A 16,088-nucleotide genomic window follows, 5' to 3' on the forward strand; every position below is an offset into this window, starting at 1 on the left:
GGCTGGGGGAGCAGGAGGGGACGGAGGGGTTGGAGGGGACACCCCTGCCGTCCCCCAAGCGAGGTGGCCTTGGCAACGCGGGGAGGTGCCCTCAGGTTCCCCATGACTGCCTCTGCACCCTCTCCGTGTGCCTGTGGCCTTTGGGTCGGGGAAATTGGGGCCGCCAGAGCTCGGGGTGGTGGGCAGGGGGCATCCCACGGCCGCTGACCCCCCGTCCGCCCGCAGCCGCCTGCACTCCAACCACCTCTTCTGCGACTGCCACCTGGCCTGGCTGTCGCAGTGGCTCCGCCAGCGCCCCACCATCGGGCTCTTCACCCAGTGCGCGGCTCCAGCCCAGCTCCGTGGCCTCAACGTGGCCGAGATCCAGAAGAATGAGTTCAGCTGCTCCGGTGAGGGGGACGGGGAGGCGGCGGGCACCGGGGCGGGGACACGGATGGGGTCACAAAATCTGCCCCGTGGATTCAGCCCATCTCTGCAGCCTGGGCTCAGCTGCGCGCCACGGGCTCCAGCCCTGGTGTGGGGACACCACGGGGACACCCGCACCCTGTCGCTGTGACAAGGGGGTGTAAATCCATGCCCTCGGGGCTGCGTGTCCTTTGTATGGGGTCGGGACCTTGTGCACCCGTAGCTCCGTGCCACCAGGCTCCCTTCCTTGGGGAGGTGCCACCCTCCTGTCCCAGCCCTTTGCAATCCCCTTTGCTTCCCCCCCCAGGGCAAACGGAGGGGGCACGTGCCCAGCTCTGCAGCTTGTCCTCCGGCTCCTGCCCGGCCATGTGCACCTGCAGCAACGGCATCGTGGACTGTCGGGGCAAGGGGCTGACGGCCATCCCCGCCAACCTGCCCGAGACCATGACGGAGATGTGAGTGTGGGGCCGTGGGTATGGGGACCCTGCAGTCACTGCGAGCACGGGGTGGCTCCAGGCGGGGGGGACACGGGGACAGAGTGCCCCTATGGGGCAGAGGGCCTTGCCCTTCTCTCACACTGCCCAGGTTCAGCCCTGGATTTAGCTGCATTAAACATGTAAATAGAGAAATAATCTCCTTAGGGGAATCCAATTACGGCGCAAAGCCCCTGCTGGGATGCGAGGCGTGCGAGGCAGCCGGCGCCCCCAGACCCAGGCTGCTGGGGGGAGGAGGTGCTGCCCCGGCCCCCCGTGCTGCCCCCTGCCCTCTGTGCTCCCCCCACATTGTGGTCCCCCCCACGTCACCCTCCCTGCTGGAGAAAGCCCTGCCCACGAGCAGCAAGTTGTCCCCAGGGCTGCTCCGGTGGGGTGGTTTATTGTGAGCCTGGGGTCTTGCAGCCCCCCCAGCCCGTCCACGGGGTGCTGGGGCTCAGCCAGCCCCGCAGCCCTCACCTCTCCTCTTTCCTATTGCAGACGCCTGGAGCTCAACGGCATCAAGTCCATCCCCCCCGGCGCCTTCTCCCCATACAAGAAGCTGCGGAGGATGTAAGCGTGCCCCCTCACCACCCAGCACCCCGAACCCCACAGGCCACTGCTGAGAGAACCCCAGCAGGAGGATGGGGATGTGGGGTGAAAGAAAAATGGGGTGAGGCCACCTTGTCCCTTTGGGTTTCAGAGACCTGAGCAACAACCAGATCTCCGAGATCGCCCCCGACGCCTTCCAGGGGCTGCGCTCGCTGAACTCGCTGTGAGTGCCCGCACCGGGGGCACGGGCGCAGGGTGGAGGTGGCACCCCTGGGTGCTGCCCCGTGCCGCCCCCACCCGACCCCTCACGCCCCCCTTTTCTTCAGGGTGCTGTACGGCAACAAGATCACGGACCTCCCCAAGGGCGTTTTCGGGGGACTTTTTGCCCTGCAGCTGCTGTAAGGCTCCGGTGGGATGCTCCGCGGGGACACTGGGGCTGTCAGTGCCATCGGCGGGGGCACGGCACAGGGTTTTGGGGTTTGCCACGTCCCCCAGCCTCACCTCCCGCCTTCCCCGCCAGGCTCCTCAACGCCAACAAGATCAACTGCGTGCGGGCGGACGCCTTCCAGGACCTGCAGAACCTCTCGCTGCTCTCGCTCTACGACAACAAGATCCAGAGCCTGGCCAAGGGCACCTTCACCTCCCTGCGGGCCATCCAGACCCTGTGAGTGCCCGCGGGGCTGCGGGGCGGCACCCCGGGGGATGCTGCGGCGGGGTCCCTTTGTGGTGGCAGCAGGAGCCACCAGGAGGTGGCTGCCTGTCACCCGCTGCCCTCGGTGCAGGCACCTGGCCCAGAACCCCTTCGTCTGCGACTGCAACCTGAAGTGGCTGGCGGATTTCCTCCGCGCCAACCCCATCGAGACCAGCGGCGCCCGCTGCGCCAGCCCCCGGCGCCTGGCCAACAAGCGCATCGGGCAGATCAAGAGCAAGAAGTTTCGCTGCTCGGGTGAGAGGCGTCCTCGTCCCCCCTCCCACAGCCCCCCGCCCCCTGCCGTGCACTCAGTGGTGCTGATGTGCTTTTTCTCTCTGCAGCCAAGGAGCAGTATTTCATCCCAGGTAAGAGGCAGGGGTGCTGGTGCAGGACCCGGAGGCCTGGCCCTGCTTTTTCCATATTTTCTGGTAGCTGGGGTCTGGGTGCTGCGGTACCAAAAGCACTGGGTGCTGGGAGCCTCAATCGTGCCATTACCCCGTGGGCACAAATGGTGCAGACAGGCTCTGTGTGCAGCACCCCACACAAATATCCCTGCGGATAATGCCCCCTGTGCCCCCCTGTCGGGCACACAGGGGGCCGTAGGTGCACATTTCGGGCTGGCTGGGGTGCGGGGGGAGCGGAGCAGCACCCGGCTGGGTGCAGCCCCCGAGCCCCTGCCCTCGCGCAGGGACGGAGGACTACCAGCTGAACAGCGAGTGCAACAGCGACGTGGGCTGCCCCCCGAAGTGCCGCTGCGAGTCCGGCGTGGTCGAGTGCTCCAACCTGAAGCTCACCAAGATCCCCGAGCGCATCCCGCAGTCCACGGCCGAGCTGTAAGAGCCGCTGCCCTCCCCTCCCGCGGCCGCAGCCTCACCGGCGCCGGGTTTCGCTGAGGGTTCGGTTTGTGCCAGGCTCTTCGCAGCCACCTCCTGAGCTCTTTTCCCTGCTGCCCACCCCAGGCGCTTGAACAACAACGAAATCTCCGTCCTGGAGGCCACAGGCATCTTCAAGAAGCTCCCTCATCTGAAGAAAATGTGAGGATCAGGCAGGCACTGCCCTGCTGGGACCACCTGGGGGTGGGAAGGCGCATGGGGTCCTGATGTCGGGGTGCGAAATTGGGGGCACATCCCCCCTGGGGGACGCCTGCTCTCATGGGGTGCTCAGTGGGACTCACGGTGGCAGGGCAGAGCCCCCCTGTCCCAGCCTGCTGCTTGCTCCTCCCTGCAGCAACCTCAGCAACAACAAGGTGTCGGAGATCGAGGACGGGGCCTTCGAGGGGGCCGCGTCCGTCAGCGAGCTGCACCTCACCGTCAACCAGCTGGAGTCGGTGCGCAGCGGCATGTTCAGGGGCCTGGACGGGCTGAGGACCCTGTGAGTCTCCCTCCACCACGGGGACAGGGATGTCCCAGCTCCTTTTGCCCGTGCCACCGGGCTGGTGCTGTCGGCATCGCTGTGGGGCCAGCTCGGGAGCACCGTACCCAGCCCCTGGCTGTATCCAGAGCTGGGGCTGGGCTCAGCTGCAGCCCTCGGGGGTGGGCAAAGGCTTCTCCAGCCACCCAGGTCCTTCCTGCGGTGTGCACAGCCCAGGCACGGTCATTAGGTGCCCTGATCCCCCGCAGGATGCTGAGGAACAACCGCATCAGCTGCATCCACAACGACAGCTTCACGGGGCTGCGCAACGTGCGCCTGCTCTCGCTGTACGACAACCAGATCAGCACCATCGCGCCCGGCGCCTTCGACACGCTGCAGTCCCTCTCCACGCTGTACGTCGGGGGCCCCAGGGTGCTGCCCCCTCCCCAGGGGTGCTCACAGACCGCTTGGTGGGAGGTGGAGGCGGATGGGAGTCCCGGCCCCTCGGCTCTCCCTGTCACACCGGGGGCGCAGGGGGTGCAGCAGACCTGGGGGGCTGCCCCGGGTCTCAGGCTGTGCCCCCCCGGCTCCGTCCCATGTGCAGGAACCTGCTCGCCAACCCCTTCAACTGCAACTGCCAGCTGGCCTGGCTGGGGGACTGGCTGCGCAAGAGGAAGATCGTGACGGGGAACCCGCGGTGCCAAAACCCCGACTTCCTCCGGCAGATCCCGCTGCAGGACGTGGCCTTCCCCGACTTCAGGTGTGAGGAAGGTAACTCACAGCCCCCCGCCCCAGCGCCGTCCCCGCTCCCGTGCCAGCCACCAACACCCCACGGCGAGCCGGGGGCCCCCCGCCCCTCGGTGCCCTCCCCTAACGATGCCCTGGAGCTGGGCAGGGAATTTGCGTGTCGAGAGAAAAGCCCCTTTTTAAAGAAAAATGAGACCAGCTTTTCAGCCCTCTGGAGAATATTTACAAACGAATCCTCCTCCTCCAACTCGTCACAGCCCACAGGGTTGCATCCTGCGCCTTGCCTGGCGGGGTTAGATACAGGGCTGTCCTGGGGCTGCTGCTTGCCCTTCTCTCTGCAGTCTCTGTGGCTGCAATTTTGCCTGAAAATGGCAAAAATCAGGGCAGCCTTGAGCTGTCTGTGTACACCCATCCCAGTTCGGGTGCAGGAGCAGGACTGCATGCACCCCGGTGCTGCACCCTTGCTCTGGGGCGAGGGAAGATGATGGGTGCGGGTGCTGCAGGTGCCAGGCACCCAGCCCAGCCTCGCGGGGTGCCTGCAGGGTGCCGCGCCGTGCCCTGGTGACACTGTGGCCCTTGTGTCCTGTGCAGGTCAGGAGGAGACGAGCTGCATCCCGCGGCCCCAGTGCCCTCAGGAGTGCACCTGCCTCGACACCGTGGTCCGCTGCAGCAACAAGCACCTCAAGGCCCTGCCCAGGGGCATCCCCAAGAACGTCACGGAGCTGTGAGTGCCGCGTCGAGGGGCTCCCTTCCTCCTCCACCACTCTGCTGCAGGGTTTCTGGGGTCGGGGTGCACCCCTGTCCTGCCTGGGGGCAAGGGGACCGTGCTAAATGCTACCCCAGCACGGGGCTGAGCCCCTCTGCAGCCTCAGAGCCCCCAGGGCTGGTGTGCAAGGGCTGCTGTCACAGCGCAGGGTCCCCAGCAGCCTGCCCCGTGCACGGGCTGTGCACATGCATATGCATGGCACCCCCTCACACCCCTGCTCCGTCTCGCACCCCCCTCCTCTCCCCACATCCTCCTCTCTCGCACTTGCCTTGCGAGTGGTTGCGGCCGCCCACGCTGGCGGCGGGTGCGTAAAGGCAGCACATGTCTGCCTCACACACACTGCCGGGGAGCTGCCCCCGGGGACCCCCGTGTGGGGCCCGTGGGTGTGCAAATGAGTGTGCGTCCTGGCTCCCCGGCAGCTGGGAGGGTCCTGAGATCCCCGTGGGTGCAGGGAGGGAGGTGATGCTGGGGTTACTCCTGCAGCCCAAAGCCCGTGGGGGGCTCGGCGCAGAAGTGGGAGGGCAGAGGGTGCTCCTCGGCCACCCCAAGGTGCTTCCCTCCTCCCTACAGCTACCTGGATGGAAACCAGTTCACACAGGTGCCGGGGCAGCTCTCCACCTTCAAGTACCTGCAGCTTGTGTAAGTAGCCAGGGCAGGAGCCCCAGCAGGCTGTCCCCGTGCCGTGCCCCCCCCAGCAGGGCAGGGATGTGAGCGGGGACCCTGTGCTCTGCCCACCACACGGGGACACGGCTGGCTGGGGGCACCCCAGCACCCTACAGACATCGGAGCCGTGCGGGTGGGTGGGCAGCCGGTGGGGACGAGGCAGGGCTGGCCCCAGCCCCTGGGCTCTGTGTTTTGCAGCGACCTGAGCAACAACAGGATCAGCTCCCTCAGCAACTCCTCCTTCACCAACATGAGCCAGCTCACCACCCTGTAAGTGCGCTCCCCGGGCTGCGGGGGGATGTCCCCAGGGGACCCCAAAAGTGCTGGGGGACACCAGGATCTCCCCCTCCACCTGGATAAAGGGGTGGCCGAGCTGATGGGGTGCCGGGGGGCAGGATGTGGGGTGGCTGGCGTGCAGCTCGCAGCGGCTTCTCGTGGTGCCCGCCGTGCTGTGTGGCCTCCTCCTTCCCTTGCGCAGGATCCTGAGCTACAACTCCCTGCAGTGCATCCCGCCGCTGGCCTTCGAGGGGCTGCGCTCCCTGCGCCTGCTGTAAGTGCCTGCCCCAGCCCTGCTCGCCGCCCCACGCTGTCCCCACGTCCCCCTGTCACTCGCAGGGGACCCGGAGGCGCTGGGATCACGGGGCCCCCTGCTCTCCGCAGGTCTCTGCATGGCAACGACATCTCCAGCCTGCCCGAGGGCATCTTCGCGGACGTCACCTCCCTGTCCCACCTGTGAGTGTCTCCTGCTCCGGGCAGAGGGCTGAACGCAGGCTTGGGAGACCCGCAAAAGGGCTGTCTAGGGATCGTGCTGCTTCCCTTTCCCCTTGGGCTGGTGCTGGGGGCAGCATTCACAGGGCATACCAGCGCTGTGCCAGCCCTCCCCGCACTGAGAGCCCTGGTCCAGGCGTGCTCGTGCCACATCTGCTGTGCCGTGCCAATGTGTTTGCCGCTCTCTGTGTCAGCAGCTGGTCCTGCTCCTGCAATCTGGGGCATCCGAGCTGCTCCTGCAGGTGCTGAGAGCATCTCAGTGCCTGGGGTGCCCTCAGGAAGACCCCCTGCCCTCGCCACCCCTTCCCCTCCGCCTTTCCCTCCTCCTCGCCGTCCGCCGGCAGCCACAGCCCTGCACAGCCCCGCTGCCGCCGGCTCGTGCCGCTGCTGCCTCCTCAAGGCCTGGCACCTCTCCTGAGCACAGCGTGCGCCGTCCCCACCGCCTCACGCCCGCCCTGCTTCTCTGCCCCCACTGCATGCCTGTGCTGCAGCGCTGGGAGATTTCCCCCTGCATTTTCCAGGCGTGGCAGACAAAGTGCCCTTCCCTGCAGCGGGATGGGGGCTCAGGGTGTTTTAGCACCAGGACTGGGGACGTGGGCTGGGGGGGAGGCACCGCAGCCCTCGGGGCCCCCAGCTTTGCCCTTGCTTCCCCTGCAGAGCCATCGGGGCCAACCCCCTGTACTGCAGCTGCAACCTGCGCTGGCTCTCCAGCTGGGTCAAGACCGGGTACAAGGAGCCGGGCATCGCCCGCTGCGCAGGGCCCCCCGACATGGAAGGGAAGCTGCTGCTCACCACCCCCGCCAAGAAGTTTGAGTGCCAGGGTGAGCAGCGCCTGGGCTGCCTGTCTGTCTGTCTGTCTGTCTGTCCATCCGTGCCCTCTGTGGGCGAGCCGGGCTGCCTCCTGCTCCGTGCACGGCAGCGATGCGCCGTGGGCACGAGGGACACCGGCGCGTGGAGGATTTCATCCGATAGGGCTGCTTCTGTCCCCTCGCTGGGGGCAAATCCCTGGTGACCGACAAGCACGGCCACATCCCCGCTTCCCTCCCCGCAGGGCCCCCAGCCCTGAGCATCCAGGCCAAGTGCAACCCCTGCCTCTCCAGCCCCTGCCAGAACCAGGGCACCTGCCACAACGACCCGCTCGGCTCCTACCGCTGCGCCTGCCCCGCCGGCTACAAGGTAGCATGGCCCTGGGGTCCCCAGCTGGGGGGGGACACGTCCCTGCGCCGTGTGGGGTCACAGCACGGGGGCTCTGCACGCCTGCAGCAGCCGGGGGGGGACAGGGCGCGGTGCCACGGCCCCCTCCTCGCTCCCACCGCTCCCTCCGTCCCCAGGGCAGGGACTGCGAGGTGGCTCTCGACGGCTGCTCCTCCAAACCCTGCGCCAACGGCGGCACCTGCCAGCCCCAGGAGGGGGAAGGAGCGGGGTTCAGGTGAGTGCTGGATGGGGTGACCTTAAAATTTGGGTGCTGGGGTAGCGGCATGGAGCTCCAGCAGCCCAGGGACATGCAAGGGGTCCTTCCTCTGGGACATCACTCCTGGAGACCCAGCACCTCTGTCCCTCTGCCAGGCACTGGTTGCAGTTGTGGCACAGGGCAGGATGCGGCCCTGGTCCCGCAGCCATGCCCCTGCCTAACCCTTGCTACCCCGAATGCTTGAGGCTTTTCTGGGAACTGGGGCACAATTAGCAGCCGAAAATAGCCGCTGGGCTGCAGGTGGAGGAGGGCCGTGCAGCCTCCCGGCCTCCCGTGCTAAATGGCCTCTCTCAGCCCGTTGTCTTGGCAACTCAGCATCCTCACCGAGCACCCAGCTGGGCTGCACCGCGCTGCTCCCCAGGCAGCTGCAGGGCAGGGGTGTGCAGGGCCCTGCTCCCCGGAGCCCCCATGCACACGTGTGCTCTGTGCCAAGGTCATGTGCTGGTGGTTTTGGGGGGATCACCCCCAAAAATGCTGGTTTCTGCCTTGTAGGTGCCTGTGTGCAGCGGGTTTTGAGGGCCCGAGCTGCCACGCCATCAGTGACCCCTGCAAGGAGCACAGCTGTGAGAACGGGGGCTCCTGCGTGCCCGGGGCCACCAACTACACCTGCCTGTGCCCTGCCCGCTACACAGGTAACTGGTGAGGGAGCCAGCTGGCCCCACGGCCTCGCCATCCCATCAGCGGGACGTGCCTGGTGTATTTCTGGGGTCTGAGGCTGTCCCCCAAGGCCTGGAGCTGTGTGGGGACCCATCTGGGTACCCCCCGGCACCCCCTTTCTGCCCCACAGGGGATTTCTGCGAGCAGCCACCCGATTTCTGCTCGGCCGAGCTCAGCCCCTGCCAGCACGGCTCCACGTGCATCTCCACCAGCCAGGGGCCCAGGTGAGCCCTGGCCTGCATCAGGGTTTATTTTGGGGGGGGCTGCAGCTTGCAGGGTGGTGGGGGGCACCGGGGAGGGATGCTAGGGAGTCTCAGTAGGGTTGGGGCTGCTGTGATCCCCGTCCTGCCCCAGGTGCGAGTGTGTGCCCGGCTACGTGGGGAGCAACTGCAGCGAGGACTTCGACGACTGCCAGGACCACCGGTGCCAGAACAACGCCCGCTGCGTGGACGAGGTGAACGGCTACTCCTGCCTCTGCACCGAGGGCTACAGGTACCGCCGGGGGGGTAACGGGGGTGTCACCGCGCAGGAGGGACCAGCCCTGGCCACCACAGCCAGCCAGCCCTGCAGCGTAGGGGGAGAGGCCATCCCCGTCCCCATGGTGTGGTCCCCAGCGGGGACCCCAGGGCAGGGCTTGGCACCTTCACGTCCCCCTGGTGCTGCTGGCAGGGCGGGGGGGGACCCCGAGGTGGTGCCAGCATCCCATGGGGTGGGGTGTGCCGCGGAGGGAGCTTTCCCAGCCCCGTGCCCAGCGCGCCCTCGGCCCCGCAGTGGGCAGCTGTGCGAGATGCCGCCCCGTGCCGCCGGCCAGCCCGGCCCCTGCGAGCGAGCCGAGTGCCAGAACGGGGCCGCCTGCGTGGAGCGGGGCGCCCGCGCCCTCTGCCAGTGCCTGCCCGGCTTCGGCGGCCCCAAGTGCGAGAAGCTGCTGAGCGTCAACTTCGTGGACCGCGACACGTACCTGCAGTTCACCGACCTGCAGGACTGGCCCCGGGCCAACATCACCCTGCAGGTGAGGGCGTGTGGCTGCGCAGGGTGGCGGGGGGAAGCTCCGGGGCGCGGGGTCCCACCTCTCCCACCCCCAGGTCTCCACGGCTGAGGGCAACGGCATCCTGCTGTACAACGGCGACAGCGACCACATGGCCGTGGAGCTGTACCAGGGCCACGTCAGGGTCAGCTACGACCCTGGCACCCACCCCAGCTCGGCCATATACAGGTACCGGCCCCTGATCCCCACAGCCCTGACCCCGTTGCACGGGCACGGTGCCACACCGGGGGGGACAGGGGTGACACAGCCCTCCTGCCAGCGCCGAGACCATCAACGACGGGCAGTTCCACACCGTGGAGCTGGTGACCTTCGACCAGATGGTGAACCTCTCCATCGACGGCGGCAGCCCCATGACCATGGACAACTCGGGCAAGCACTACACGCTGAACAGCGAGGCCCCGCTCTACGTGGGAGGTACGGGGTCAGCGGGGCGGGGCGGGTGGCAGGGGGTGGCCGGGCACACGGTGACAGCCCCGCTCTCCCCAGGGATGCCCGTGGACGTCAACTCGGCCGCCTTCCGCCTCTGGCAGCTCCTCAACGGCACCAGCTTCCACGGCTGCATCCGCAACCTCTACATCAACAACGAGCTGCAGGACTTCACCAAGACGCGGATGACGCCCGGCGTGGTGCCGGGCTGCGAGCCCTGCCGCAAGCTCTACTGCCTGCACGGCATCTGCCAGCCCGCCGGCGCGCACGGCCCCGTCTGCCACTGCGAGCCCGGCTGGGACGGGCCCCACTGCGACCAGCCCCGCGGCGGCCCCTGCCAGGGGCACAAGTGAGTGCCCCCACCCTGCCGGCTGCCCTTTGGCCATGCCGTGTCACACCCGTGCCGTGCCATACCCGTGCCGGTGCCACCGTGCCGTGCGTCTCGGTGCCACGCAGCAGGCACCTGATGGCTGTGGGTGCCCGCAGGTGTGTGCACGGGCTGTGCCTGCCCCTCGACGCCCTCTCCTACAGCTGCCAGTGCCACCAGGGCTACCAGGGCGCCCTGTGCAACCAGCCCGCCGCGCCGCCCGACCCCTGCCGCCTCCTGCCCTGCCGCCACGGCCGCTGCCGCCTCGCCCCGGGGGGACAACCCACCTGCGAGTGCCACAGCGGCTACACCGGGACCCTGTGCGACCAAGGTAGGTGGTGGGGCAGCGGGCGCCAGTGTGGGGGTGCCGGGGGGACCCCCTGAGACCCCGCTGAGTCCCGCTGTCCTGCAGAGCTGGAGTGCCGGGGGGAGCCGGTGCGGGACTACCACCAGGTGCAGCGGGGCTACGCCATCTGCCAGACCACGCGGCCGGTGGCCTGGGTGCAGTGCCGGGGTGCCTGCGGCGGTGACGCCGGTGCCGGCTGCTGCACCGGGCTGCGGCCGCGGCGCCGAAAATACGCCTTCGAGTGCAGCAACGGCGCGACCTTCGTGGAGGAGGTGGAGAAGCCCAGCAAGTGCGGCTGCAGCCAGTGCCTGTGAGCGCCGGGGCTGCTGCGGACACCGGGGGGGCCGGCGGGGAGCCCCCGGCGCCAGGACCTTGCTTTGCCCCGTGGCCACGGGCCAGGAAGTTTCCACAGCCCCGTCCGTGTTTCTTGGAGGAGCCCGGCCGGCCTGGCGGGCCTGGAGGAGGGTAGATGTGTTGCATCTAGAGGGTTGGAAAAAAAAAAGAAAAAAGAAAAAAAAAAAAAAACACAAACAAAACAAATGTGTAGATAGAGAATTTTTTAAGAACTGCAGCTACACAAGTGGGAGCTGTGCCCGGCTGCTCTGCCCCTGTGCCTGATCTCCCCTTGTCGCTGCCTGTTCCCCTGCGGAGAGGAGCACGTGTCCCCTCTGCGTGTCCCCCCGAGCAGCCCAGTCCCTTGTGTCCAGCTGGGGGCTTTCCAACACTTTGTGCTGGACCTGGTGCTGCAGAGCCTCGTGAGCCACGGCAAGCCAGGGCTGGCAGGGGGCCCGTGCACCACAGCCAGCACCCCTGGGTCCCAGCAGCCCTTCATGGCACTAGGGCTGGGGTGCTGGAGCCCAGGGTGCTCCAAATGACCCCAACTCCACAGTAGCAGCCCCTAGGGACAGGCAGATGCCCTGCAGTGCCTGGGGGTGGGTGGCTCAGTAGCACTGGGGACACAAGCAGGATGGACCCAGGAGCACTGAGCAGGGGCACGGGCAGCAGGGTGCAGACACCCATGGGTGGCCTGGCCCCGCTGTGCAGTGCCTGGTGCGCACTGACACCCTGCCCCATGCACACTGGGGGGGCACAGGGCACCGGGACCCTCTCCCTGCTGCTCTGTGTGTAGGGGGAGGAGGTGCTGCCCCTACCCCACGTCCCCAGCCCTACCTGCTGGGGCAGGCTGTGAGCCAGGCCAGCACTGTGCCCTTAGTGCCGGGGGGACCTTTGGTGGACGTCCCTTCGGAGGCTGCTGGCACACAGGTTTGTAATGCTGATTGCCAGGGCCCGAGCCTTATGGATGCTGAAGGTGCCTGAGGCCGTGGTAAGCCTGGAGGTGCCCCAGCTGCTGGCACAGGTCCCACCAGGACTCAGGTGGGAGCTGCTGAAGCCAGTGGTGCCGGAGGACACGCTGGGTTGGCACGGCATCAGGGGCACCGCGCACACCCCAACCTCTGCAGCAGCCTTGCTTCTATGGCCACGGGGACCAAGGATGATGCGAGCCCGACCTGGGACCCCACACACCTCCAGGGCAGGACATCACCACATCACCCAGGAGGACCAACCCCTCCCAGGGCTGCAGCCCCGATTCTCTCCACCGCATCACACCAGCGCCTTGGCCTCGGATCCACACGGGGTGCAGCCGGCCGATGGGTGCCCTCGCCGTCCCCGCTCACCGCTGGCCTCCAGGACGAGCCCTGTGGGGACAGCACTGCCACCAGCACCCCTCTGCTGCACGGCGGAGCCGGGGCGCCTCTCATTTTGCCCGTGGCCCTGCCGGGGCTTGGTTGTGTTGTGTTTTTGTTCTTGCTGTAAGCTAACCGCTAAAGTATCTCTTTATACAGAATACTTACAGATTCTAATATATATTTGTATTTCATTTTGTTATAGTATTTTTATATGTTCGGGGTCAACAAATGCTGTTTTCTTTTTGTTTACAGATGCTACTGGGCAGGAAAATGACGGTGGCTTTGTTTGGCCCGTGGGGTTTGTGTGTGTCACTGTTGAAGACGCTGGTTTGTACTAGGCTGGGGAGGGCGGCGCTGAGCATCCTTTCGCTGGCAGAGGCTGTATTGTTTTAGGAGATGTTCGGTATTGTCTATGTTGTCTTCCACGTGAACATGACATTGATTCATTCAGAGCCCCAGCCTCATCTTTCGGGGGGGGCACCACGGGCCGGGCACGCGAGGCGGTGGCACGGCATGGGGACAGCACGGGCACAATGGGGCCCTGCAGCTCCTGGAGCAGCCCTGGTCCCGGTTTTGGGGCTGTCCCCCTTCTCTGGGGACAGCTGGGGTTATTTGTACAAACACCCAGCCCCACAGCACACGGCTGTGCCACCAGGCAGGCGCCAGGGGCTCGCACTGCTCGTGGCGAGCCGGAGCACGCCGCCCCGCTCCTTCGCCCAGTTATCACAGCAAAGCGACTTTGATATCAAAGAAACGTTTAATAAGCTGCAATAAAATACGGACCTTTAGAAAGCTCATAGGGTGAATATCAACAATGGAGGAATAAAAGAAAACAAGGTGGTGGGAGTCCTTGAGGAGTTCAAATCTGAGTCAGGGACCTTTTACCTGTAACAAGAACACAGCTTCCTCGATAGTCTAGTCTGAAATAAAAGACAGGAGCACAGAGTTCACAAAATGTCAACATTTAGAGAGTTGATACATAGTCAAAGTTCAAATGACCCAGCTCTTATAGCTATACATATTGATTTAAAGCAACTTAATATAATTTTATTTTATTTTTTTTTTTATATATACACTTTCAAAGGTTCGTCAGGTGAGGTATGTAAACATTATCTAATGGAAACCCCTCTCAACATTTCCAACCAATAATTCACAGCAGACAGTTCATTTTCTCCGAGCAAGACGCAGAACTTCCCCATACCCGCAGCGCACGGGGACGCGGTCCCCGCGCAGTCACCAGCTGCCATCTCCCATCGCTGTTCTGTCAAGTTCACATTGGTTAGGCTCAAACATACAGTACCGGACAGGAGGACTTTTCAGATCAGTGTCTAAAATTCATACAGGGACAAACAGAGGGACAAGACTCTCCCAGGGAAGCAGACACAGGTGAAGGAAAAACGTTTGCTATCGGGGTGGAACTAATATTTAAACGCTGAGTATCTTAAAGAGAAAAAAACGCACTGGGTTGGGGGGTTTATTTTACTTTATTACTCTTTTTTTTTTTTCTTTTTTTTTTTCTTTTTCCACATAACTGTTCCAAGGGCGAAGGATGCTTGGGGTTCGTGGGAGCCCTGCAGGGCCAGGAGCCCAGTGCACAGCCCACCCTGCCCCCCGAAATTAGGGACCTGCCACCACAAACGCGGGGCTGACCCCGCTCACGGGCCGGGGCGCAGCCAGGGCGCACGCCCAGACAAACGGGGCTAGAAAACCAAAACACACACACACAAAAAACAGCAAGAAAAAAATCCACACACACTTGGGGGAAAAAAACGAACACGCAAACGACCTCAACCCCCTTAGAAGGAGAATAAAAACTGCAGAACGGCAAGCAGGCAGGCAAAAGGCCTGACGGAGCTGGCTCGGCTGTCGGCAGCTGCCTGCTCTGCCCCGGCCGTCCGGGGGGCTCCGGGGGTCAGGCAGCTGCCTCTCACTCCTCGAGACCCCCGTCTCGCCCATCAGAGACCCCCACAACCCCCCCGAGCTCTTTCCCCCGAGCCCCCCGGTCATCCAAGCAGACATTATTACTACAAATCTTATTGCTTGCAGCGCCCCCCGCCCCGGGGACCCCCGGCCCTCCCGGCCGGCCACGGCAGCTCGCCGCCTCCCCGTGGCCTCCGGCCGGCTCTGACATCATCAAAACTGAGATGAAGAGTTAATGCTTCAACGCTGATGCGACACAAAAACCAACCCAACACCGCCACCGTCCTGTTCTCCCCCCCCAAAACCCCGTCCCCCCCATCCCACCCCCCGCCATAAGCCAGCCCTCTGGTCGCGGCAAGCTGCGCCCCCCGGCACGAGCTGGGAGACCCCCCCGCCAACCAACACCAGTCAGAACAAGAACCTGTGGAAAGCCCATGAAATAAATATATATAAAAAAAACAACTATTTACAATATTAGATCTGTGAGAAGTGAGAGAAAAACGCTTTTTTTTTTTTTTTTTTTTTCCTGCCCCAAAAGCTTAAAAAGTAGGTTAGCATCCTGCCGCCTAGCACAACACTATCTTACATGGCACCTACACATAATATATATTCACATTTCATTTTAAAATTAGGTACTCTTACAAACAGACTTAGAAAACATTGGCTAGCAATGCGGTCCGAGGGACCGGCGGGCGAGCCAACGCCGCGAAAGCCGCCCGGGTGCCTCTCGACGTCTCCGGCCGCCCCGAAGCTGCCAACGTGCCCTGAATCAAAACCGCCAGCTGCCCCCGCGGCCCCCGGGGAGGGGTGGAAGTGCTCTCGAACCGGAGAGGGGTCCAGGGGGAGGGAGGGGACGAGGAGAGCCGGGGACCGTGATTTCCGCTAAGCCTAGGGGTGATCTTAATACAAACAAGAACTCCTGAGAACATCTTAGAACAGATGGATTCATTTCACAACCACCGAGCTAAAGGATGGGCTGAACGGACGCTACAACACACGGGGGACGCGCGCGATGCCGGGGAACCATACCCTCATGGTTTGCTCAAAAACCTACAGCTACAAGAAAAGCGTCAAGGGCATTCCCTGGGGGGGGGAAACCGGCCTGCCCCTGCCTCGCTCGTGCACCCTCCGAAGGCAGGACCTGAGCTGCAGGACCCCCGGGACCGAGCTGGTGGCCTCGGGCGATGGGAAGGGCAGAGCCCCCCCCGCTGCCTCCCACCACACGGCTTTCAGTCTCCTTGAAGCGGGACTGCAGCTGCCAGGCTGCAAGAACACGAGCTGGAGAGAGAAACTGTCCATTAGCAAGTCTTAAGAGCAGGGCAGCAGTAAATCCGTGTCCTTCTGAGACTGCCTCTCCGGTTCCCGGGGGGTTCCCGGGAGCTGGCAGAGCTTTTGGAAACACCGGCGGAGGTTTGCGGAGGTGCCGGCGAGCGGCTGGGACGCGGGCCAGGCTGTGCTCTGCTCGCTGCACGCAGGCAGGAGGCTGAGCTGCTCCCCGCCACGGGGACGGGGTCACCTTGCTGTCCTGGCCCAAGGGGACGACCAGTGACGCAGCAGAGTTTGCTTGAAAGAGTCAGCTTCTGCTAGGTAGCTCCTGGGAGAACGTGTGCTGCGAGCACGTAGCACGGCAGCGCTTGCAGAGCAACACGGCCACACGCTGCACCCGTGTGAAAACGAGCTCATTAGTGAGGAATACAAACACCGCACATCTGGGATATACAGCACGCACCCCACAGCAGAGAAACTGACTGCAGGG

The 16,088-nt window shown here is 64.6% G+C and overlaps 1 protein-coding gene across 1 annotated transcript in view; it reads left to right on the forward strand.

The window, feature by feature from the left end:
• Positions 1-11,226, forward strand: part of SLIT1 (slit guidance ligand 1) — a 42,019-nt gene extending 30,793 nt beyond the window's left edge. Inside the window, exons 8-37 of the mRNA XM_032190865.1 lie at positions 226-389; positions 713-860; positions 1,377-1,448; positions 1,579-1,650; positions 1,754-1,825; positions 1,948-2,091; positions 2,210-2,373; positions 2,460-2,483; positions 2,807-2,951; positions 3,078-3,152; positions 3,346-3,489; positions 3,738-3,881; positions 4,073-4,239; positions 4,807-4,939; positions 5,552-5,620; positions 5,843-5,914; positions 6,123-6,194; positions 6,305-6,376; positions 7,070-7,233; positions 7,464-7,588; positions 7,744-7,841; positions 8,376-8,515; positions 8,671-8,764; positions 8,895-9,032; positions 9,312-9,549; positions 9,623-9,753; positions 9,845-9,999; positions 10,072-10,360; positions 10,498-10,709; positions 10,791-11,226. Of these exons, the coding sequence (XP_032046756.1) occupies positions 226-389; positions 713-860; positions 1,377-1,448; positions 1,579-1,650; positions 1,754-1,825; positions 1,948-2,091; positions 2,210-2,373; positions 2,460-2,483; positions 2,807-2,951; positions 3,078-3,152; positions 3,346-3,489; positions 3,738-3,881; positions 4,073-4,239; positions 4,807-4,939; positions 5,552-5,620; positions 5,843-5,914; positions 6,123-6,194; positions 6,305-6,376; positions 7,070-7,233; positions 7,464-7,588; positions 7,744-7,841; positions 8,376-8,515; positions 8,671-8,764; positions 8,895-9,032; positions 9,312-9,549; positions 9,623-9,753; positions 9,845-9,999; positions 10,072-10,360; positions 10,498-10,709; positions 10,791-11,038 (3,985 nt within the window). The 3' untranslated portion in view covers positions 11,039-11,226. The remainder of the gene's footprint in view (positions 1-225; positions 390-712; positions 861-1,376; positions 1,449-1,578; positions 1,651-1,753; positions 1,826-1,947; positions 2,092-2,209; positions 2,374-2,459; positions 2,484-2,806; positions 2,952-3,077; positions 3,153-3,345; positions 3,490-3,737; positions 3,882-4,072; positions 4,240-4,806; positions 4,940-5,551; positions 5,621-5,842; positions 5,915-6,122; positions 6,195-6,304; positions 6,377-7,069; positions 7,234-7,463; positions 7,589-7,743; positions 7,842-8,375; positions 8,516-8,670; positions 8,765-8,894; positions 9,033-9,311; positions 9,550-9,622; positions 9,754-9,844; positions 10,000-10,071; positions 10,361-10,497; positions 10,710-10,790) is intronic.
• Positions 11,227-16,088: the final 4,862 nt, after the last annotated feature.

The sequence above is a fragment of the Aythya fuligula genome, chromosome 7 (genome assembly GCF_009819795.1).
Source record: "Aythya fuligula isolate bAytFul2 chromosome 7, bAytFul2.pri, whole genome shotgun sequence".
Taxonomy (NCBI): domain Eukaryota; kingdom Metazoa; phylum Chordata; class Aves; order Anseriformes; family Anatidae; genus Aythya; species Aythya fuligula.